Below are 22,339 nucleotides of genomic sequence, written 5' to 3'. Positions count from 1 at the left end.
CCCCTTATTACTGTGTCTGATGGTTCTCTCTCTCCAGTTACTTATATTGGACTGATTGGGGTTCTCCAGCTAAGATTGAGAGGGCCACATTGGGTGGAAACTTCCGGACTGCCATCATCAACAGCAGCCTCACAACACCCAATGGACTGACTATAGACTATGAGGAGAGGATGCTCTACTGGGCTGACTCCTCATTGTATGTCCAATTATTCCAGTATAAATTAAAACGTAGGAGAGACAGGTTTTGAAGCAGATTTTCTTTTTTTTCCCATTTCTTCCTACAGAGACAAGATTGAGCGGTCCACCCTGACTGGTGCAAACCGAGAAGTGATCCTGCAAGGTGTCACATTCCCATTTGCTATGACTGTCTATGAGCAAGACATCTTCTGGACCGACTGGACTGAAAGACGTGTCTTTAGGGCTAGAAAGAACGATGGCTCTGGCTTCACAGTGATAGCCCAGAATCTGGAGTACCGACCAAATGACATTCATATTTATGCTGAATCTAAACAGGAGACTTGCTCCAGCTTTTGTCAGCAGTTCAATGGAGGCTGCAGTCATGTCTGTGTTTCTGGTAAGAGCAGACTTTTTGATGCACTTTTAGAGCAGACAACAGGAAAAAGACAGCAATTATACAAGGAACTTTGGCTCAGTTATCTGTATTCCCTATGGTTCATCAGCATTTTTAAATTTTATCTTTCATAATTCCACCTGCAGGTCCTGTCGGCCCAGAGTGCCAATGTCCTCATGAGGGGAAGTGGTATCTGGCAAACAATGGCAAAGACTGTATCGAAGACACTGGGAAACGCTGTCAGCAAGATCAGTTCACTTGTCTTAATGGTAACTGCATCTCAACACGTTGGAAGTGTGACGGCTACAATGACTGCCACGATAACAGTGATGAGCGCGAGACAGTTTGTGGTGAGAAATCTGCACTTTTTCATTATATAGCTGCAATTTCTCTAGACAAGTCTCCCTTTTTTCCTTTTAAATTCCTGCTGGAATTTTGTTATATTGCTAACACAGGATTGCAGCCTCATTCTACTGTTAGATTATAACAGTTGCTTCCTCTTGACCCTTCCTCAGCCTTCCACACCTGCTCAGCCTTGGACTTCACCTGTGACAATGGTCGCTGCGTCCCACTGAGTTACACCTGTGACTACACAGATGACTGTGGTGACAACAGTGATGAGCAGAGCTGCCCCTTCCCCACATGTAACCCCACTACTGAGTTCACCTGCGCTAATGGACGCTGCATCAGTGCAGCCTTTGTCTGCGACGGCTACAACGACTGTCGAGACAACGCTACATCTGACGAAATCAACTGCCGTGAGTAATAATGAGACTTTTATCGACTAATGGACTGATCATAGGGGTGGATGGAGTGGAGGTGGGGGGTGGGGATGGGGGGCATTAAAGTCTGTCTGACTTCAGTCCCTGTTTTCTTCATCTTTTCCTTGAACCAATTCAAGTATTGTGGCTGTACTCACACCTGAAATGATTTCTTATTTGCTAAATAAATAATAATAGTATGTAGTGTCAAAGGACTGCCAGTGGCCTCCATATGATCTGATCCGGTGTCTTTCCAACATCTCTCTAGCTGATCGAATATGTCCCGAAGGCCAGATCAAGTGCGACACCACTAACATTTGCATCTACCCTGAAAGCTTATGTGATGGCTTTAACAACTGTGGGGACAACAGCGATGAGAATCCTCTCTTCTGTGGTAAGCTGGGCACACAGTGAGAGAAATGCCTTTTGCACATGAACAAAGATCTAAACCTATGCAAAATTGTTTTTGCGTGTTACAGCGGGGCGTACATGCGCTTCAGATGAGTTCCGTTGTGATGGAGGAAAATGTATCCCTCAATCTTGGGTATGCGACTCCATCAGCGACTGCAGTGATGGGTCAGATGAACCTTCCTCTTGTGGTGAGTACTCGGCATTCGCACAGCTGATAGGTACAACTTAAACTGTAAGACTTTTATATTTTAGGTATCGTTTGCTTAGTGACTCATGTTTTGTATAAGGGGGACACATTTGCTGCTGTTTCTTTTCACACTGTCAAATGTGAGGATTGCTGTTTCTTTGTTGCTATGCAGAAAGTATAATCAGAACATGCAGTCCAGGACAGTTTTCTTGTACCAACGGGAACTGCATCCCCGAGTCACTGGTGTGTGATGGCAACAATGACTGCTGGGACAACAGTGACGAGGCTCCTGAGCTGCAGTGTGGTGAGAAACCAGTTAGATATTTAGTCATGCAGCGTTAGGCTGCTTGTACTTAATTTGTGTGAGGCGTTCAAAGCTCGAAAAATTCCACTCGATATTTTGACTCATTTTCACCATCTCAATTGAGAATACATATACACTTTCATCATACTTGCTCTTGTTAATATCAATTCATCACCTGCAGGCCAACAAACCTGTAATTCTGACCAGTTCACCTGTCCAACCTGGTACCCCGGACACCCACGCTGTGTGCCTTTAAGCTTTGTGTGTGATGGGGAGAAAGACTGTGCAAATGCAGCTGATGAGCTCCAGAACTGCCCCAACCGGACCTGCCACATGAACGAGTTTGCCTGTTCCAATGGGCTCTGCATCCTCATCCCCTTCCAGTAAGTGTGAAGCATGTGACTGAATAAAAGCAGAGATGAGTCTACTGGTCTGGAAACAAATTCTTATATAGGCGAATAATGAATCACTACTCTTCCATAGCTGTGATCGTGTGAACGATTGTGGAGACGGCAGCGATGAGTTGGGCTGTACTTACGATACATGTAGCAGCAACCAGTTCACCTGCGGTAACGGAGCCTGCATCTATGCTTTCTACATTTGCGATGGGGAGAATGACTGTTTGGATGGTTCGGATGAAGCAGACAGCTTGTGCACCACGCCCCAGCCCACGTGCGCTCCTCAGCAGTACATGTGCAAGTCAGGCGAGTGCATTGATTCAAATAAGGTGTGCAATGGACAGAAGGACTGCGAGGACAACAGCGATGAAAAAGGCTGTGGTAAGAGGCAACCAGAAATGGGAAATGGGAAATTGTTGTACATTTTTGTGTGATTTATGAATGGCATAATCCACATAATAATAACACCACACCACCACACATTTCTTACCTACTTTAGTGCTGCTTGTAATAAATGCCCTTTCAAATCTTTTTCTCCTCAGGAATTAATGAGTGTCTCAACCCAGCGGTACACAAGTGTGCCCAAATCTGCACTGACACCCTCACCAGTTATTACTGCTCCTGCCACCCAGGCTACCAACTCATGCCAGATGGCAAAGCCTGTGAGGACCTCAATGAGTGCCTCAGCACACCCGCCGTCTGTAGCCAGATCTGCGAGAACTCTCTTGGCTCGTACCACTGCAAATGCGCCCCGGGGTACATCCGCGAACAGGATGGACGCACCTGTCGTCAGAACAGCGGCATCGCCCCATACCTCTTGTACAGTAATCGCTACTACATCCGCAATTTGACCACTGACGGGTCACATTTAAGTATAGTCCTGCAGGACCTGACCAATGTGGTGGCGTTAGAATTTGATCACTATGAGAAGAGGCTGTACTGGCTGGATGCAGGGGCAGGAAAGATTGAGAGGATGCGTTTTGATGGGAGCAACAGGGAGACGCTGGTGAACAGCAATATAGCAGGAGCTGAAGGCCTGGCGCTGGACTGGGTTGGCAGGTGTGTAAAATAAGGGAAACTTAATTGATAATAATCCGTTAGGCATAACTACTTAGATTATTAAGCAACAAGAAGTCAGTCACAGATACATTTATGTGTAAATTTGCAGATGATTACTCCTATTTTTTTCTGACAAGCAAATCAGTGTCCCAGCACAACATATATCCTGAGTTAACATGTACACATGTGTCCATATACAGAAATAATGAATGGGGTAATTTTTATCAACTTTGCAGCTATGTTTTTCACTTACTGTGAAAACAAGGTTTGACAACATCTGCTTAGCTGTCATGCAAACTCTGTTACTTGTGCAGTCGACTGTGATGGATTATTGTATATAGTTGAGCTGGAGCCGCTCAGCTGGACAAACTATATGGTGACACCATTTCCAGCTTACCCCAATCAGCTTTTTCTGCATTATGTTCTGTAAAAAAAAAAAGACATCATATATTATATAACAATACTGATATATATCTCATAGTTTGATATTGATAGGCAAAAGCATGAATGGTGTAATTTTTTTTTTTTAAATATATATTTATTTGCTTTTTTGTCTCCTGCAGGAAGTTGTACTGGGTGGATAGTTATTACGGCTCAGTTCATGTGATGGAGCTGGATGGGCGCTACCAGAAGACACTGCTGTCAGGGCACTTCACAGATAAAAACCACACCTATATTGTCAGCCGACCTCGTGCTGTTGCTGTCAATCCTAAATATGGGTATTTACACACTCACAAACACACACACAAAATCTATGGCTGACTCTGAAACCAAATGTGTGTACATGTTCCTGTAAGCCAATGGCATGTTTTTGCAAGAACTTCTGCCTTCTGAGTTGGATCAAAAGCAGGAAAGTTAGTCAAAGACATTTTTAAAAACTCTTCAGAAAAATTGTGTCAGGCGTTACTTGCAGTTTGCTCTTTAAAATGTCACATATCCATTTCCTTTTGCTCCCAGTCCTTTCTTTGGGCTTTTCCTCATCCTTCTTTGCGTCTGCCCTCTTTTGCCCAGATGGCTGTACTGGACCGACTGGGGTGACGCGGCGTACATCGGCAGAGCTGGCATGGATGGAACAAATGTCAGCGCCATCATCACAAGCAAGCTGGAGTGGCCAAATGCTCTAACCATAGACTACACCACCAACAAGATCTTCTTTGCTGATTCCCATCTTAACTTTTTGGAGTGAGTTCAGAAAATATCCCATGTAATTTTTGCTTCTGTGTTGCTCTGAATGATCTGCACTTATTCAGATCACTCTTTATGGCCGTACATGTAAATTAGTCACATTGTGTATTAACCTTCCTGTGTATCTTAGCTTTGCAGACATGGACGGCCAGAATCGGCACCGGGCCATTGCTGGTACACTTCCCCATGTATTTGCTGTTTCTCTGTTTGAGGACTGGATCTTCTGGACGGACTGGAACACACACACTGTGGAAAAAGCCCATAAGTACACTGGCGAGGGGCGTACAGTTATGGGCAACAACACACATCGCCCCTATGACATTCACGTCTACCATCCCTACAGGCAGCCTCAACGTATGTAAATGACAACTCTGTGCTTTATATTTTGAGCATCTCAATGGACTGCAGAATATACATTAATTTTAATCGACTTATTTCCCAGGTGAGAACCCTTGCTCGTCTCATCATCTGACCTGCAGCCATCTGTGTCTGATCGCACCCGGCGGGCAGCAAGCTTCCTGCGAGTGTCCGGATCATTTCATTGCCTTGGCTGTTGGCTTTAAGATCCAGTGTGTCGCTGACTGCTCCAGCACCCAGTTCCGCTGTGGGGACAATGAGAAGTTAGTGTGGCAGAAAATCATTGACCCTGCCTTAATATTTTAAAGTACAGCTTATTAGTCATCATCAGGGGTAGACAAAGTCCCAGACTTATAAATAAATGTTAATTTGACACTTTAAAAAACAATTCTAATCAAACCTTTTTGTACTTTCTCCTGTTCTTAGGTGCGTTCCTATATGGTGGAAGTGTGATGGCCAGTCGGACTGTGGCGATGGCTCAGATGAACCTCAGACCTGCCCACCTCGCTATTGTCCCATTGGCCAGTTCCAGTGTCAAGATGGCAACTGTACCTACCCTGGCTTCATCTGCGACGGCCACCAAAACTGTCCTGACAACTCAGATGAGGATGCTGCTCTCTGCAGTATGATAATACACATTAAATGCTGAAAGTGAACTATAAAGAACTCACCAGAAATTCAAATTTTATTGAAAATCTATTGGAAAAAATTGCTCTACATTTGCCCAATAAAAGCTTTTAAACTGTGATTCTTTAAGGTCTTTAAATTTGAATTCTTCTCTTTCTTTTCTGTTGAAAATTAAGGCCTCTTTTCAGAAAGAGGGTTCCTTGGTAAACCTGTTTCCTGTCCTTGTAGTCGATCATCGCTGTGCGGGCAACCAGTTCCAGTGTAAAAACAAGAGGTGCATCCCCGTGTCCTGGCACTGCGACGGAGTAATTGACTGTTTAGACGGCAGTGACGAGGATGCAGAATCTTGTTCCCAGAAGACCTGCCGACCGGGAGAGTTCAAGTGTGCCAACAGCCGCTGTGTGCCGTCAAGCTATGTGTGTGATGCCCAGGACGACTGTGGAGATGGATCTGATGAGCCGCATGACATCTGCAGTAAGTGGGACATCAGGAAATTGCAAGAGAAATAAAGCCATGGTGGCTGTCACGCAAATTAGATATGTGCCAACCACGATTTCCTTTTGTTTTCCTACGTGTCTGCGATAAGCACAAAACGGAGCAGCTTAACTGATAATAGCAGTGCACTTTGCAGAACAACATGAGCGTTTAATCAAGCATCGATTTATCTGTTTCAGAGATACACAATCGATTTAGACACAGCCCAGGAGTAACCTAGGTGAATTAATGAAGCCGCACGTAGTGTTGATTTTTCTAAATTTAAGTTGCACAGTCTATCTGTCCCTCTCCCGCTCCTTCTCTTCCTTCTGCTTCTAATTACTCTCTGTCTGGCTCTATCTCAATTCAGCCTTCCTCATTATTTCTCACCTTCTTGTTACCTCGCAGATTTTTATTTTCGATCTCACTGCTAATCTCACCACTTTCCTTCCATCTTTTAACTAATGTCTCTGTCACCTTGTCTCCGCAGTGGGTCCAGACCACAAGTGCGATGAGCATACTGAGTTCTCTTGCAAGACAAACTACCGCTGTATTCCTCAGTGGGCCCGCTGTGATGGCACAAATGACTGCATCGACAACAGCGACGAGCAAGGCTGCGGTCAGTGCTTATGTGTCAGCAGATGGGTTATTTTGAGAAGGCAGGGCTGTCAAACCAGCTGTGTGCTGCATGCCTTTCAAAATCTTCAGTTAGTTCCTTAAGAAGTGTCAATATTATGCTTTATCCCAGACTCAGATAATAAATAAAATGGAAATAATGTAAGTTATTTATTCTTTCAGTGCGGTCTGGTACTAAATGACCCATAGACCGGTACTGGGCCGCAGCCCAGGGGTTGGGGACAGCTGCTTTAAAGCTCTTAGCTCTGTATGGCTTCATCCAGAAGAGGAAGCTACTTAATGTATAATCTAGATAAGAATCCTAACTGAAAACAGTTACAGATCATTTACACAGCTCAATAATTAAATCAAGTATTAATTTGTTTCAGTCTTGGCTCCAGTTCCAAAAGATTAAATATAGCTGTGATGCAGAAAAGTAAAAAATAACAAAGTTATATCATCCTTTGCAAGTAGAAATGGAGCAGTTGCACTGTAATGCGCAATCAGTTTTTATTAGTGAGAATGTATCAGACTGTGTGTGAAAAGGTTGTAAGATCATAAAAAACTCATTAAGTTACAGAGTTAAGTGTTCAGTTTCAGAATGTTTAAGATCTTATCTCCCAAAATGTTCTATGACAGCACATTCAAGCCTCGTTTCTGCTGCTGCTTTTCAACAGAGGAGGTGACCTGTGACCCTCTGGGAGATTTCCGTTGTGACAATCACCGCTGTGTTCCCATCCGCTGGCAGTGTGATGGCGTTAATGACTGTGGCGACGGCTCAGATGAAAGAAACTGCCGTAAGCATCATGTTTTTCTTTTTCTTTTTCTTTTCTAATTTAGTCCATTTCAAAAGTTGCAAAAATATAATGTTTCTTAATGCCGAGCTGATCACTTTTATTCATGCTTTTTGTGCAGTTTTAAGCCTCATGTCATGGGGCACTGCTTCTATTTGTATAGCCCGAGCCGCACATCTCATTCCGAACATGTGTGTCTGTGTCTCTAGAGCCGAGGCCGTGCTCTGAAAGTGAGTTTCGATGCGACAACGAGCAGTGCATTCCTGGAAACTGGGTGTGTAACCATAACAACGACTGTGGGGACAACTCAGACGAGCGAGACTGTGGTGAGCAGATGCTGCACACAAACTGAGCCTCCTTAAAAACATTTCCAGCCGTAAACAAAACACACTCGCACCCACACACACGGTAACATCTTGGCTCTCTTCCAGACTTGCAGACATGCCGTCCAGGTTTATTCCAATGTGACTCAGGTCACTGTATCCCCGCCGCTCTGCAGTGTGACGGCCGGCCCGACTGTCTCGATCTGTCAGATGAGACCAGCTGTCGTAAGTTTACAGCATGAAAACTAACAGCACACCGCCGCCTGGCCCCTGGAGTCTTTTATTTTGTTTTGTTCGTTTGTGTGAGGTAATTATTCAGAATATAAGGCTTAAAGTTTTACTTAAAGCAGCTTAAAGCTGCATTCGCACACACATTAGTTTTCTTCAGTAATTAAACCACATTCGCTATGCAAGATTCCCTCTTACTTTATTTCATATTTAAACCCACACTGGATAATAAGGTATGGTTAAACTTTACGGCCCAGTTTCCCATACAGGTATTATGTCTAATCCTGGACTAAATACTTTTTCCTATTGTGGTCTTCATTGAACTTTTAGTCTAGGACCATGCTTAATCCATGACTAGGAAACCGGCTGTACAACTGTGAGGCACACCATAAACTGCATCATCTTCTGTCCTATCATTTCTTTAACTATTACCTAATCAAGGCATAAGTTGTTTCCAAATTTGATGTAGACTAAAAATCAGTTTAGTGTTTTGGTTTTTTTTTTTTTTTAATAATCTGCACCCTGTAAACACCACATTTCCTGGATATTAGGATCAAAATCCAGAATAACTCTGGAATCTTTTAACTGTTGCTTGAATATGTAAAAGTTGTAGAATTATACAAGCACTGGGATACATAGTCTGGGGGAGAATTAATGGATGGAGAGCTGTAAATAACAGTCATAACGACATGTAAAAACTGCCTGGGTATGTTGTATGGAGGCATTCCTGCAGCTAACGGTTTAAAGTCTTGGCTGCAGAAATGTTCTTTCAAGGTAATGTAACCAGGGTGGCTTCAATTGTTGTTGATGAAAGCTGCAAGCCATCCGTCTCTTGGCTTGCCACGCTTGGATTTATTCCTATTTGCCCAAAGCACCTCTGAAATGTTAACGGTGGGAAGTCAGAGTAATTGCTGTAGCCTTGTCTCTGTGAAACATATAACCGTACACTCAAAAAAAAAGCATTATTGTCCAGCAATCTCATACTGTCTGTGATGATGGAAGAAAAAATATATCTGGACCCATCTGCTGTGCCTCATTGCTTCATTCCTCCTCTGCTTTCCCTGCATGTCGTCCTTTGATTTCTGGGAAGTTGTCAGTTTTTGTTGTTCTGGTTGCCATGAAGCCGCAGCGCTGTTGAAGGAAAGTGGTAATAACACGGTTGGAGAAAAAAAAAATCTCCCAACCAGCATGTTGGACATAGATCAAAAATGTTCCCAGCAATAATGCAAATAAGCATGACAAAAAAAGAAAGTTAAAAGAAGGTGAGCAAATCAGAAAAGGAGGAGAAGCAACTTTAACAGGCTACACTCACAGCTGGCAAGAAAAGTGGTGACCAGAAATACAGAATACACACTGAAGCCTGTTCAGTGCTTCTCAGCTGACTGGTTTTATTTGTCCACTGATGAATGCTTTTTGTAAAAAAAAAAATCTCCAAGAAAGACAGTTAAAAACATGAACTTGATAAATTAGGAAAAAAAATCATCTGATCTTAGCAGTAATGTGCAAACTAGCTCACACATTCTCCGGATCTTTCCAGCTACTCGATACCCAGGAGGCCGATATTGCCCTCAGCACCAGTTCGAGTGTGCGAATCATCTGTGTGTGAACCCAGGTTGGGTGTGCGATGGTGTTGATGACTGCGGGGACCGCTCTGATGAACAACTCAGTTTATGCTGTGAGAAACTTGTTGTTTATTAATTTATATATATATATATAGTGTATATATATATATATTATATATGGTATATATATATATATGTGTATATATATATATATATATATATATATATATATGTATATATATATATGTGTATATATATGTATATATATATATATATATATATGTGTATATATATAATATGTGTATATATATATATATGTGTATATATATATATGTGTATATATATATATGTGTATATATATATATAATGTGTATATATATATATATATATATGTGTATATGTGTGTATATATATATATATGTGTATATGTGTGTATATATATATATATATATATATATGTGTATATATATATATATATATATATGTATATATATATATGTGTATATATATATATATATATATATATATATATATATATATATATATATATATATATGTGTATATATATATATGTGTATATATATATGTGTATTATATATATATATATATATATATATATGTGTATAGTATATATATATATAATATATATATATATATAATATATATATATATATATATATATGCATAGTGCAAATAGAATTTGTTTTAAAAAACAGGTGGAATTTAATAGCAGCAGTGGTTAATGTATGTTTGCATGTTGATATTAGAAGTTGGTCTCAAATCACATTTCTTTGTGTTTAACCAGTGAACATCACCTGTGAGATGCCATTCCGGTTCCGCTGTGCCAACGGCTACTGCATCTATGCTGGCCTGCTGTGTAATAAGAAGGATGACTGTGGAGACGGCAGTGATGAGAAAGAAGACCTCTGTATGACTCCCACTCATGCAGTCCCAAAATCTGCATATTTTAACATGACTAAAAATATAAATTTAAATGCACAAATTAAAAATAGTTATTGTACGTTTGAGTGGGGTATAGAGCTGTGGAATGGGAGAACTGAAAATCTGGCAATGTGGAGAGATGAACATAGATATTGTGTAGTTGCACTATGCATATAGTAAATTATGTTTGGTATAGTGTATAAATATACAGTGCTGTGAAAAAGTGTTTTCCCTCTTCCTAACTTTTTTTGTTGCATATTTGTCACATGTAAATGTTTCAGATCTGCAAAGATATTTTAATATTAGACAAAGATAACCCAAGTAAATGCAGTTTTTAAATGACGTTTCATTTATTAAAAGCTATCCACAACTACCTCGCCATGTGTGAAAAAGTAATTACATCCCTTCTTAAATCGTGAATTAACTGAGATTAACCACATTTTGTTGGAAAGTTGAGTTCAATTTTACCAGCCACAACCATTCCTGATCACTGCCAGAGCTGCTGAATCAAGAAATCACTTAGATAGAAGCTGTCTGACAAAGTGAAGTACGCTAAAAGATCTCAAAAACAAACATGTCATGCCACAATCTAAAGAATGTCCGGCCATAACTTCATGCCCTGAAGCTCAAGCACACTTGGGTTACGCAGCAGGACAATGATCTGAAACACATCAGCAAGTCCTCCACTGAACGGCTCAAAAAACCAGAATGAAGAGTTTAGAGAGATCTAGTCAAAGGCTGGCCTTTAATCTGAGTGAGATGCTTTGGTGTGACTTTAAACACTTGCAAAAGACTAAGAAGTCATGAAGGGGGCCAAAACCTTTTCACAGCACTGTATATAAATATATATGTATTCTTTTATTACTTTTTATCTGTTGCCATAATCAGATCTGTATTATGTTCAGTTTCGGCAAATGCACCGCTTATCAATTTCTGGGATTGCCAAGCATTAGTGCAAACAACACTGATGCTGATCCTGATCTTTCCTCTCTAAAGCCAGTCAAATGGGAAATCCCAAAATGACATCAGTGCCTGCACAGAACACAAAGCTGAAACATAACAAGGGATGAGGAAAAAGTCTGTTGTATGGAATTGGTACACAAGCAGCTTAAACATCAATCAGAGCAAATTATTCTGAGAGGAGATTAAATAGTTTGGTCCAGAGCAGAGGTGGACATTGGCTAGCTCATGTAAATCCACTTGTTTGTGGACGGGAGACAGTGAAGACATGCAATGCTGTAATATACAATCATTCGTGTTAGGCATATACAGTACCTGCATGTGCATCATGAAAGCATTTTTATGCTTTAATCTAGTTTGCAGAGTTATTTTTTTGAAAATTTAGGAGTGAATCATTTTTGGAGAAAACTCTGAATTTAATCTTAGATAAGTGGAAGTGACACTTTCAGAGGTGGGTTGTATACCCACTCAACCATTTCTGAATACTTGTGTTGATGATTCATCCCGACTGCGTCCTTCACAGGTCGTGAGCCCACACTGCCCCCCTGCACACTGGAAGAGTTTAAATGCACCAATGGATACTGCGTGCCCCTGCCATACGTATGTGACCACAATGACAACTGTGGGGACCGCACAGACGAGATGGGCTGCAGTAAGTGTCACAACAAAACACGTTCACCTTCCTCAGTGCCCTCTTTTCATTTTAACTCTATGACTGCAATTAAATGTTCCTGGAAAAATGCAGCATGAATCCTTTAGAGCAAGTGATGATGGTGTTTTCACACATTTTTAATGAAAGATTTACAGTGTTTTGGTTCAGGCAGAAAAGCTCATTCGAGTCTGTAGCAGAGAATTGACCAAAATGAAAACAAATGCCTTGTGCAATTTCTAGGAACTATGTCATGATTATGACATATGTATTGTATTACACAATTGGGATTATGTGGTCTTCTAGAAGCACATGATGTTCATCATAGAAAACAAAGGTGTAAATATTTTCAGGCTGTGTGACTGGTTAGACACTGGTTATTACCTTCTTGAAACAAGAAGGAAATTTTCATCCAGAGTGCATTAGACAGACTATCAGGGTGTACTCAGATGATTATGTGGATTCATTCATATCCATAATACATGTGATTTAACCAGTTTCCATACAGTCATGTGAAAAAGATGCATCCACTTTCAGTTCTAAGGTTTATGTATCAGGACATAATAAAAAAAAAAATCATCTGATCTTTACCAGGTCCTTAATTTACTTATAAACAACCTCAGATGAACAACAAAATGACATATTGGAAAGTGTCATCATTTATTTAACAAAAACTAAGCCAAAATGCAGAAGTACCGTGTGAACTGTGTACACCCCATGAATCAGCAGCTTGTAGATCTCTAACAGCAATAACTTGAAGTTATTTTTCTGTATGACTGTCAGTCTCTCACATCATTGTGGAGGAGTTTTGACCCACTCTTCTTTACAGCGTTGCTTCAGTTCATTGAGGTTTGCGGGTATTCGTTTATGCACAGCTCTCTTAAGGTCCCGCCACAGCTTTTCAATCATGTTCAGGTCTGGACTCTGACTGGGCCATTGCGGCACCTTCATTCTTTCGCTTTTTCAGCCATTCTGTTGTAGATTTGCTGCTGTGCTTGGGCTCATTGTCCTGCTGCATGACCCAGTTTCAGACAAGCTTTAGCGGACAGATGGCCTCACATTTGACTCTAGAATACTTTGGTATGCAGAGGAGTTCAACTCAATAACTGCAAGGTGCTTAAGTCCTGTGGGTGAAAAACAAGCCCATATCATCACCCCTCCACCACTGTGCTTGACAATTATGTCTGGTTGTCACCAAATGTGGTGCTGTGCATTATAGCCAAAAATGTCCTATTTGGTTTCATCTGTCCAAAGGACATTGTTCCAGAAGTCTTGTGGTTTGGCTTTCTCCTGCAGCCTTTCCAAACAATCCATAGTTGTTCAGTATTTTATGGCTGATGGCACTGTCATGAACTTTTAACATTTCACATGCTAACTCAGGCCTGTAGAGTCTGAGATGTAGCTCCTGGGGTTTTTGCAGTGTCTCTGAGCATTGTACAGTCTGACCTTGAGGTGAATTTGCTGGGACACCCACTCCTGGGATGATTGGCAACTGTTTTGAACTGTTTTCCACTTGTGAGTGAATGTTTCTCATTGTAGAATTATGGACTTCAAATTGTTTGGAAATGGACATCTTTTTTTAATACTTCCCAAAATTGATAAGTAGCAACATCTGCTTCACTAAGATCATTGCTGATGTTTTTCCTTCTTGGCATACCTGAATATACCTGAATGTTCCCAACCTACAATAACCTCTGGTTATTCTGATGCTCAGTGAAGATCAGTGATGGTGAATACATTTAACCAGATTACTTAATCATATCTGAATCAATCTAATATAAACAAACCCTAGTAAGTAGCTTTTGTATGTGTCTCAAAAGCTGTTTTGAAAGTGTCAGAGAGCATGCTCTGTGTTGTCTGTTGTCCAGATTTTGGCACCGATCGCAACTGTGACGAGAATCTGTGCCAGCATATGTGCACAAACCTTAATGGAACAGGCTTCATCTGCTCCTGCAGACCCGGATACACAGTGGACCCTGACAGCACCTACACCTGCCTGGGTACACACACACGCACACACACATACATATATTTAAGACAAATATAAATGTCTAGTTAAATATCTATTGGCTAAAACTCACACTCCTTCTGATCCTGGCTGCTCCTCTCTGCTGTCTCTTTCAGACATCAATGAGTGTGAGGTGTACGGCACCTGTCCTCAGGTCTGTAAGAACACCAAAGGCAGTTACGACTGCGAGTGTGCCCCCGGCTACAGGAAAGTGGGCGACGGCGGCATGTGTGAGGCTCGGGGTAAGAACAGTTGTTTTCTTTGGATCTTAAAGGACTTCATATTTACTGAAATCGATTTTTGGCCTAATTTAAATTGAATGATTTAATGGTGGTTCTGGTTCTCCTTCTAGATTTTAAACACTAAGAATGCTGTTGTTTCTGTGCTGTTAAAAGTGACCTACATACTTTCTATTAACTTTACAATGTAAAGTTGTGTATTTTGTAAAAAAAAAAAAAAAAAAAAAGACATGTGGATGGAGGGCAAAATGATCATCTTATTGGTGGAGTTCTGTTTTGTTTTTTTTTTAATACTTTTCAATGAAGATTCAATGATGTGTGTCTCCAACAGGAGCACCTCCCCTCCTGCTTCTACCAGAGAACATTCGTATCCGGAGGTTCAACCTGCAGACAGAGGGCTACCATGACTTCCTCCAAGAACAGGAGCACATCATGGCTCTCGACTACGACTGGGACCACAACAACACGGGATTCAGTAAGATACACACGGATTAATGCTACCACAAAAAAAAAAACAGAGTACACCTGGTCGCACACAAAGTAGACTAATAACAAATGTGCTTTGTCAGGTATGGTGTACTTCACTGTTGCCAGTAAAGATTCTATACCAGGTGCCATTAAAAGAGCGTACATACCTTCAGTGGATGATGGCAGTAATAACATCGGGGCTGCTGTTGAACTCGACATCAAATACATCACCAGCCCAGATGGCATTGCTGTGGATTGGATTGGCAGGTGAGTTTGTGTTAGCATGTCTCAGCTTACCTGATTGCATTAGTTCTGTGGTCTAGTGTCTTAATCCTAATCCAAATATATCAAAAACAAATCTTCTTTACATTAAAAGTAAATCTTTGCATGTGTTAAAGCATATTTTGTTTATGCTTTTAGAAACCTTTACTGGGCAGACTCCAGGCTGCGGAGGTTAGAAGTGGCTTTGTTGGATGGACGCTACAGGAAGCACCTTGTCAAGACTGACCTGGGTTACCCGTCTGCTGTGGCCGTCAACCCACGACTGGGGTAACGGGCAGACTTCGAGATGCCATTTTACAAATGCGGTCATTTAGGAAGTTCACTGAATTTGAGACATTTAATTTATTGTATGTCATCTGCTAGCATGATTTTGTTTAATCTTAAAGCTTTATGTTTTTTTTTTTTCTAAAATTAGGTGAAAAATGGTAATAAATTAAAAAAATTTTCTCCTTTCAAACCACAGTAGAAATGATGGAGCATTTAGCTGCTGTGATGATATTAGGGATGCAATGATACACCAGCAAGAAATACATATAAAGATTGAACAAATATCAAACATTGCAGGACTTGTATGTTTGCCGGGTCTATTGAAATATGTAATTGAACAGAAGTGGACTATATCAGCTGAGCAGGTGGAAGCTGAGGGTCACTTTAGCATAGGGGGGACTGGAAGAAACCCTGCTTTGGTATCAGTGTTGGTCCTGAATTTCAAACCAGTTGCATCCACAGCTGTCATCAGAAATCTCAATAAAAACATTTTAATGAGCCATTCTTTGATGTCTGCTTACGTCCATGCAGGATGCTATATTGGGCAGATCGTGGGACCGTTCCCAAAATTGAGTGTTCCTGGCTTGATGGTCAGGAGAGAAAAGTTCTCGTGTCCGATGGTCTTGGTTGGCCCACTGGCTTGTCAATTGACTTCACCAACAATGACAGAATCTACTGGTCAGACTCCAAGGAGAGCCGCATAGAGTCCATTCTGCCATCAGGAGAGCAGCGTAAAACCGCTGTGTACATAGGTGATGCTAATTTCCTAATCCTTCATTCACATTCACAACTGGAGATGCTGTTACTGGAGCTCAGTAAAACTTTTTCTCTCACCTTTCTCAGATGTAAGAAACCCCTTCAGTGTGAGTGTATTCGAAGACCATGTTTACTGGAGCACTCAGGAGAAAGGCGAGGTGTTTAGACAGGACAAGTTTGGCCGTGAAGACAAGATCAAGCTGCTGACTGCTGGGCCGTGGCTGACCCAGGTCTCTGTGTACCAGCAGCAGAGATACAACTCCATAACCAGTAAGCTGCACATGCACTCACATGTCCACAAAGCACAAAAAAATGCGTGTGGGGATTTATTCTTTACAGTTTGCATCATTTGTGTCCATTTTTCCTCCCTCATATTATGTTAATAGTCCATTAAACATCATGAACATCAAGTGCTTTGACCCACAAGAGGTATTTTACATTTTTTTTTTGTGTTCAGCATCAGCAGTAATGTGCAGGGAAGTGGAAGGAGTCAACCATGAATAACAGACCAACACAATATTGTATTAGCCACAACATTAAAGAGAGGAGACTGCCTGGACAATAATGGTGATGACTCCGAAATATGAAATATATGTAAATTATTTGTTTCTGCAGTGAAGAATCCATGTAAGGGAATCTGCAGCCACCTGTGTTTGCTCCGACCGGGAGGATACACCTGTGCCTGCCCCGAGGGCACGAGCTTCATCCCAGGCAGTAAAACTGAATGCGATGCAGGTGAGATACTTTTTTATTTTCTTCGGTATGTTTAATAAAACGTGGAGCATTTTGTTTTAACTGGGGGGAGTGGCAACTCAGGAGACAGAACAGGTCATCTAATAATTGGAAGGTCGGTGGTTCGACCCCTGGCTCTTTCATGTCGAAGTATCCTTAGATACTGAACCCCGACTGGCATCCATTGGAGTGTGAGTGTGTGAACATCACATTGAAAGTGCTTAGTGCTATATAAGTACCAGTCTGGCAATCTACCATTTATTTAACATCAGTTAATCTGTGACCTTAAAGTTTTATCGTTTTTCCCTCGTTATTTACACAGCACCAAATAAATACATAATTAAGTTTGCTGCTTGGACTAAATAAATGAGATTAAAAAGATTTAGTTAATGTGTGTCATAAAATCAAGGCAGGCTGCGAAGTCAAGCTTGACCTCGTTCCTTGCAGATCAGCTGATTTCAGTGGGGGCTCCTGTCAGCTGATAGCTAATACTCAGAGTGATGTTATTACACCACATTATCAAATATAACATTTTCAGTCCCTACAGTAACTGCATTCACACTTTCTTTTGGAACATTGCCGCAACAGGTCCAACATTTTTACATCAGTATAACATCATGTGAAATATTAAGCAGGCATAAGAGACCAATATAGGGTGAGAGAGAGGATGCTACATTGCCCCAACCAAATTTGATTACAGATGTAAATTACAGTCTTCTTTCCCCTCACCCCCAACCAGTCATGGTGGATGGCTGTCCCTTCCTGGTTCTGCCAAAGGTTTCTTCCTGTTAGAAGGCAGTTTTCCTTCCCACTGTCGCCAAGTGCTTCTCACAGGGGGCGGTGTGATTGTTGGGGTTTCTTTCTAATATTAAGCGCCTTGAGGCGACTGTTTTTGTAAATCGGCACAATACAAATAAAACTGAATTGAACTGATTGTTGTGGCCTTGACTGAATTATGCTACACTATATCATCAGTGCTGATGTCCCAGTGATGCGCATTTTCCTACCAAAGCACAGTAAAAATCTCTCTCAATGTTTTGATTGTTCAGGGTTTGATCCACCGCCCACCATGCCACCTCCCTGCCAGTGTCAACACGGAGGCACCTGCTACTTTGATGACAACAAGGCTCTCTGCATGTAAGATTTTATTCCCCCTGTCTTTTCAGCCAGCTGTCAAAATAAAACATTGGATTGAACTGCTGTGTTATGTCTGATGTTCATGTAATGTCAGTGGGATAAAGTTAAATCACTGGCACTGTTATGTTTGCTTTTTTGTTTACAGATGTCCTCCAGAGTGGGACGGAGAATACTGCCAGACAAATGTGTTCACTGTGGTTGCGTCCTCAGGTATGTTTGATTTTAATTTAATTAAAAATAACATAAAGAAACTAAGCTTTTGCTTCTAATTATAACAAGCTTCTTTGTACATCTCCTTCTTTTGTCCCTGTCCCTCCGTGGCAGTTGGAATAGCCATCGGGGTGACGGTGGTGATTGTGGCTCTGCTGGCCACTCTGGTCTATGTTGCCAGGAAGAAGTCTAATCTGATGCAGAGGTTGCGGACCAGCATGCCCAGCATGCCAGCAATGCCTAAATTGTCAAGCTTCAGGTGAGATTTGGCCAAAAGAGTTGAGACTCAATACAGGGCTAATTCACAAAAAGCATTTACCTGTGTAATTTTTTTTGTGTGATTTTTTTTGGTATTGTGAGACCTCTGTATAAAAGAAAAAAAAATGTAAAAGCAGATCAATTCATTGTATTTAGAGGTGATTGAAAAAGCATTAGCACAGCACGCTAGTGTCATATTCACATCCGAATAACATCCTTTGCAGGAATGCTTCAACCCAAAACGGCATTATAACAGAAGACAGTGAAAGGCTACAGAACGGAGAGGCGGTCAGTAACAAAATAAAGCAGCCATTTGGGGGAAAAATAAACAAAGTTTTACATAGATTTTACATTTTTTATCCTATGTTGATCCATATTACCGTTGTCTGCTCTGTGATGCCAGGTCCCTTGTACGTCTGTATCCATGGTGGGCACGGGAGGGAAGAGTTTTGATAACCCAGCGTATGAAGGTGGAGAACCGCTACCCTCCGACAACATGCCCAGGGCCACCTCGGCTCATATGGCAACAGATGAGGTTAGTAAACAAAAGCTGCTGCTCTCCTGTGGACTTTATTGATTCCTCTCTATTCCTTTTCATTTGGTGGCTGCGTCTAACAATTCCCTTATGGATTATGTTCTTGTGCCCAGACTTTGTGTACAAAGTAAATTTCATGGCTTTAATATAAAACATAGTGTAAATTCTTGTTTGAACTCTTTTATCTTGTTTTGTAACTAAACAAAAAAGAAAAAAATGAATGTACCTTTGCTCAGCACCACTGTGGCTATATTCTAGCATTAAAAACATGGCTCTGTGATCCAGTGAGTCGTGGCACGGAGTTTTATATTTTGACGAGTACAGTTCGAGGACCCCATTTTAACTCCCCATCCCTTGTATGGGGAGGAGGTTCAAGCTGTGAATGAACCCACAGGAACCGATTCCAAGCCTCACATTTCCACCAGGATTGCCATCATATTCACTTAGTTTCGTTCAAGCAAGTCATAACACATTGAAGACTATTTGAGGTTTCAAATATAGCTCGACTGACCAAGCCCTTGATAGTCTGTTAATAGTCTTGTTTTAGTGCGCACTGCTCATCATCTAGTTTTTCTGACCCTTTAAAATGCTCCTACTTTTTGCATTTTTCAGGATGCTTTTGGGAACCCGGCATACGGCTCCGTCGTAGACGACGTTAACGTCGCATCTGCACAACCAGCTGCTTCGAGCCCGCAGGTATCCACAAAGACAGGTGTCAAAATGGTAGATAAGGTTTAGAAGCTGAAAACAACTAATGACTATTAAAGCAGACTGTTTTCTCTGAAGGGAGTGAAATCTTTGCAATCATCTGCATGCGTATGTGCTCACGTTTTATTTCTTTTCCTTTCCAGCTTGAGCCAACTGGAGCTGACGGTTTTGCAACTTTCCAAAACCCCATGTACACGGTGAGCACAGACTGACAAGTGTGCAAAGAGTGAACGTGTCACACATTGTGGACAAACAGATTGCTGTGCAGATGGCATTTTGGCGTGCAGAGCTCCAGACACTGTGCACATGACGGTCATGAAATTTTAAGATTTATTTGTGGACATTTTGAGTCTTTATTTGTTAAGACAGGTCAGAGAAATCAGACAGGAAAGCGGGGGGGCAGACTCAAACCCAGGACCCTGCAGCAACTTTAGTACATGAGTACTTAGTGAGCTGTGTGTTTATACTTCAAGTAAAAACCTAAATTCTAAGTGACAGTCAAGAAGTTTCTTTTTCATTAAAAATTGTGACATTTTGATACTTGAAATGTAATTTCTGCGTTTAAAATAATTGTGTACTTCCAGGAGGGCTCCGAGCACGCGCCCGATTCGAACGCTTGATGGGGCCGCTACACCGGAGACCAGACTGGCCCGCGTTTCAGGACTAAAACCTCGCTTGCTTCTGTAAAACAGCTGCACTTTTCAAGAAACTCGACAAATCAAAATCATGGTAGCTATTTATATAAAAAAAAATACCATAAACATGATTTAATGTAACTGATAAGAGGCTTGTTCAATGATTTAATAAACGGAAAAACAACCTGTAAACTAACATTGTGTTAATAAATAACAGTGTGTATTTTTTTTTTTTTTTGTGAATTGTGAGAAAGTTATCTAATAAAACTGCCATGATCATCAGTTTGTCTCCATTTGTCTCTCCTCTGTTCTCACACCCTTCTGGATGCTCAGTATGCTTTTCTTTGGCGCTCATATCACAGGAGGATCTCGCTGAGGTTATCCACTCAGAACTCCGTTTCCCAGCTACTGTATCTGACCCACTGAACCAGGATGAAAGGCTTTGTCATCATCCATTTAATCACAGCGACAATTTTGAGAATGATCACAGAGCAACAGTGATAACTATGCCCCCCCCCCCCCCCCCCCCCCCCCCCCCCCCCCCCCCCCCCCACTGTCATAAGTGTCTGAACACATCAAGGTCTCTGAGCTTGTAACAGCTAGGCCAGCCGCATGAGCACCGGGACAAAAGAAAAGTAAAAAAGAGGGAAGAGCAAGTGGGCAGAGTGGAGAACAGAGAAAGCACAGTAGGGAGGTTCAGATAGAGCTGTGACCAGTGTGTTTCTGTTTTGTGATGATTCACAGTCCGTGTTTTCATACTACTGATTCCCCACAAGGCATCTGTGAGAGTCAAAGTGTGTACTGTACAGCTCAGTGAGAGACTGAGACACAGAGGGAGGGGATGAATAGCGATGGATGAATTCAAGAGGCAGACCAAAGGGGCATGCAGCTAACAGCATGTGTGCACACAGTGTTGCCTTCAAGGCCTGTCAGAAATAATACAACTACTTCTAATAAATGGCCGTAAATAAGCTAGAGTGTTTAAGTGGCATTAAGTAGTCTTCAGGAATCGTTCTCCAGGCTTCTTGAAGGACATTCAAAGCTCTTCTTTGGATGTTGGCTGCCCTTTGTTATGATCTCTGTCGAGATGATTCCACACTGCTTCAATCATGTTGAAGTTGAGGCCAATCCATGACTAATAGTGTTCCATTGTGTGCTTTTCTATCCAGGTATGTTTTTACTGCACTGGCAGTGTGTTTGGGATAATTGCCATGCTGGAAAATGAAGCCCTTGCCAACCAGGTGCTTTCCAGATGGTATTAAATGGTGAATCAAAATCTGCTGGTACTTTTCTGTGTTCATAATTCCATCAAACTCCAGAAGAGGGAACACTGGCTGAAATGCAAACTATGACAGTCTCCACCATGTTTTACAGATGGCTGTACCACTGTTGTACCTCTTTCCTGACCTCCTCCATACACTGACACTCTGGACAGGTCACCCAGCCTTTCACACCTATGGGCAATTTAGAATCACCAATTAATTAACCCCACAAACGGCATACCTTTGGGTAGTGGGAGGAAACCAGAGTACACAAAGAACACAGAAAATCCACACAGAACACCCCCAGACAAGGTGGAGTTGAACCCAGGACCTTCTTGCTGTGGTGCAACAGTGCTAACCACTATGGCACTGTGCTGCCCTGATTTTAACCCAAATTTCTCAGATTACCAGCATTGAGTAAATCGGGGGTGAGAG

General features: G+C 41.5%; 1 protein-coding gene across 1 annotated transcript in view; it reads left to right on the top strand.

Moving 5' to 3' along the window:
• Window positions 1-20,722, top strand: part of lrp2b (low density lipoprotein receptor-related protein 2b) — a 39,749-nt gene extending 19,027 nt beyond the window's left edge. The window contains exons 42-80 of the mRNA XM_030754902.1: window positions 38-196; window positions 285-574; window positions 718-921; window positions 1,087-1,329; window positions 1,601-1,726; window positions 1,812-1,931; window positions 2,103-2,234; window positions 2,416-2,617; window positions 2,718-3,013; window positions 3,175-3,691; window positions 4,255-4,410; window positions 4,703-4,873; window positions 5,007-5,230; window positions 5,319-5,496; window positions 5,660-5,856; window positions 6,089-6,334; window positions 6,825-6,953; window positions 7,627-7,746; window positions 7,953-8,069; window positions 8,175-8,291; window positions 9,832-9,969; window positions 10,662-10,784; window positions 12,282-12,410; window positions 14,276-14,407; window positions 14,532-14,657; window positions 14,986-15,129; window positions 15,224-15,389; window positions 15,543-15,671; window positions 16,203-16,423; window positions 16,515-16,697; window positions 17,043-17,162; window positions 18,209-18,296; window positions 18,442-18,506; window positions 18,621-18,765; window positions 18,989-19,052; window positions 19,168-19,299; window positions 19,912-19,995; window positions 20,151-20,204; window positions 20,592-20,722. Of these exons, the coding sequence (XP_030610762.1) occupies window positions 38-196; window positions 285-574; window positions 718-921; window positions 1,087-1,329; window positions 1,601-1,726; window positions 1,812-1,931; window positions 2,103-2,234; window positions 2,416-2,617; window positions 2,718-3,013; window positions 3,175-3,691; window positions 4,255-4,410; window positions 4,703-4,873; window positions 5,007-5,230; window positions 5,319-5,496; window positions 5,660-5,856; window positions 6,089-6,334; window positions 6,825-6,953; window positions 7,627-7,746; window positions 7,953-8,069; window positions 8,175-8,291; window positions 9,832-9,969; window positions 10,662-10,784; window positions 12,282-12,410; window positions 14,276-14,407; window positions 14,532-14,657; window positions 14,986-15,129; window positions 15,224-15,389; window positions 15,543-15,671; window positions 16,203-16,423; window positions 16,515-16,697; window positions 17,043-17,162; window positions 18,209-18,296; window positions 18,442-18,506; window positions 18,621-18,765; window positions 18,989-19,052; window positions 19,168-19,299; window positions 19,912-19,995; window positions 20,151-20,204; window positions 20,592-20,627 (6,223 nt within the window). The 3' untranslated portion in view covers window positions 20,628-20,722. The remainder of the gene's footprint in view (window positions 1-37; window positions 197-284; window positions 575-717; window positions 922-1,086; window positions 1,330-1,600; window positions 1,727-1,811; window positions 1,932-2,102; window positions 2,235-2,415; window positions 2,618-2,717; window positions 3,014-3,174; window positions 3,692-4,254; window positions 4,411-4,702; window positions 4,874-5,006; window positions 5,231-5,318; window positions 5,497-5,659; window positions 5,857-6,088; window positions 6,335-6,824; window positions 6,954-7,626; window positions 7,747-7,952; window positions 8,070-8,174; window positions 8,292-9,831; window positions 9,970-10,661; window positions 10,785-12,281; window positions 12,411-14,275; window positions 14,408-14,531; window positions 14,658-14,985; window positions 15,130-15,223; window positions 15,390-15,542; window positions 15,672-16,202; window positions 16,424-16,514; window positions 16,698-17,042; window positions 17,163-18,208; window positions 18,297-18,441; window positions 18,507-18,620; window positions 18,766-18,988; window positions 19,053-19,167; window positions 19,300-19,911; window positions 19,996-20,150; window positions 20,205-20,591) is intronic.
• Window positions 20,723-22,339: the final 1,617 nt, after the last annotated feature.

Source organism: Archocentrus centrarchus, chromosome 19 (assembly GCF_007364275.1).
Source record: "Archocentrus centrarchus isolate MPI-CPG fArcCen1 chromosome 19, fArcCen1, whole genome shotgun sequence".
Classification (NCBI taxonomy): Eukaryota; Metazoa; Chordata; class Actinopteri; order Cichliformes; family Cichlidae; genus Archocentrus; species Archocentrus centrarchus.
This window is presented reverse-complemented; position numbering and strand designations above follow the sequence as displayed.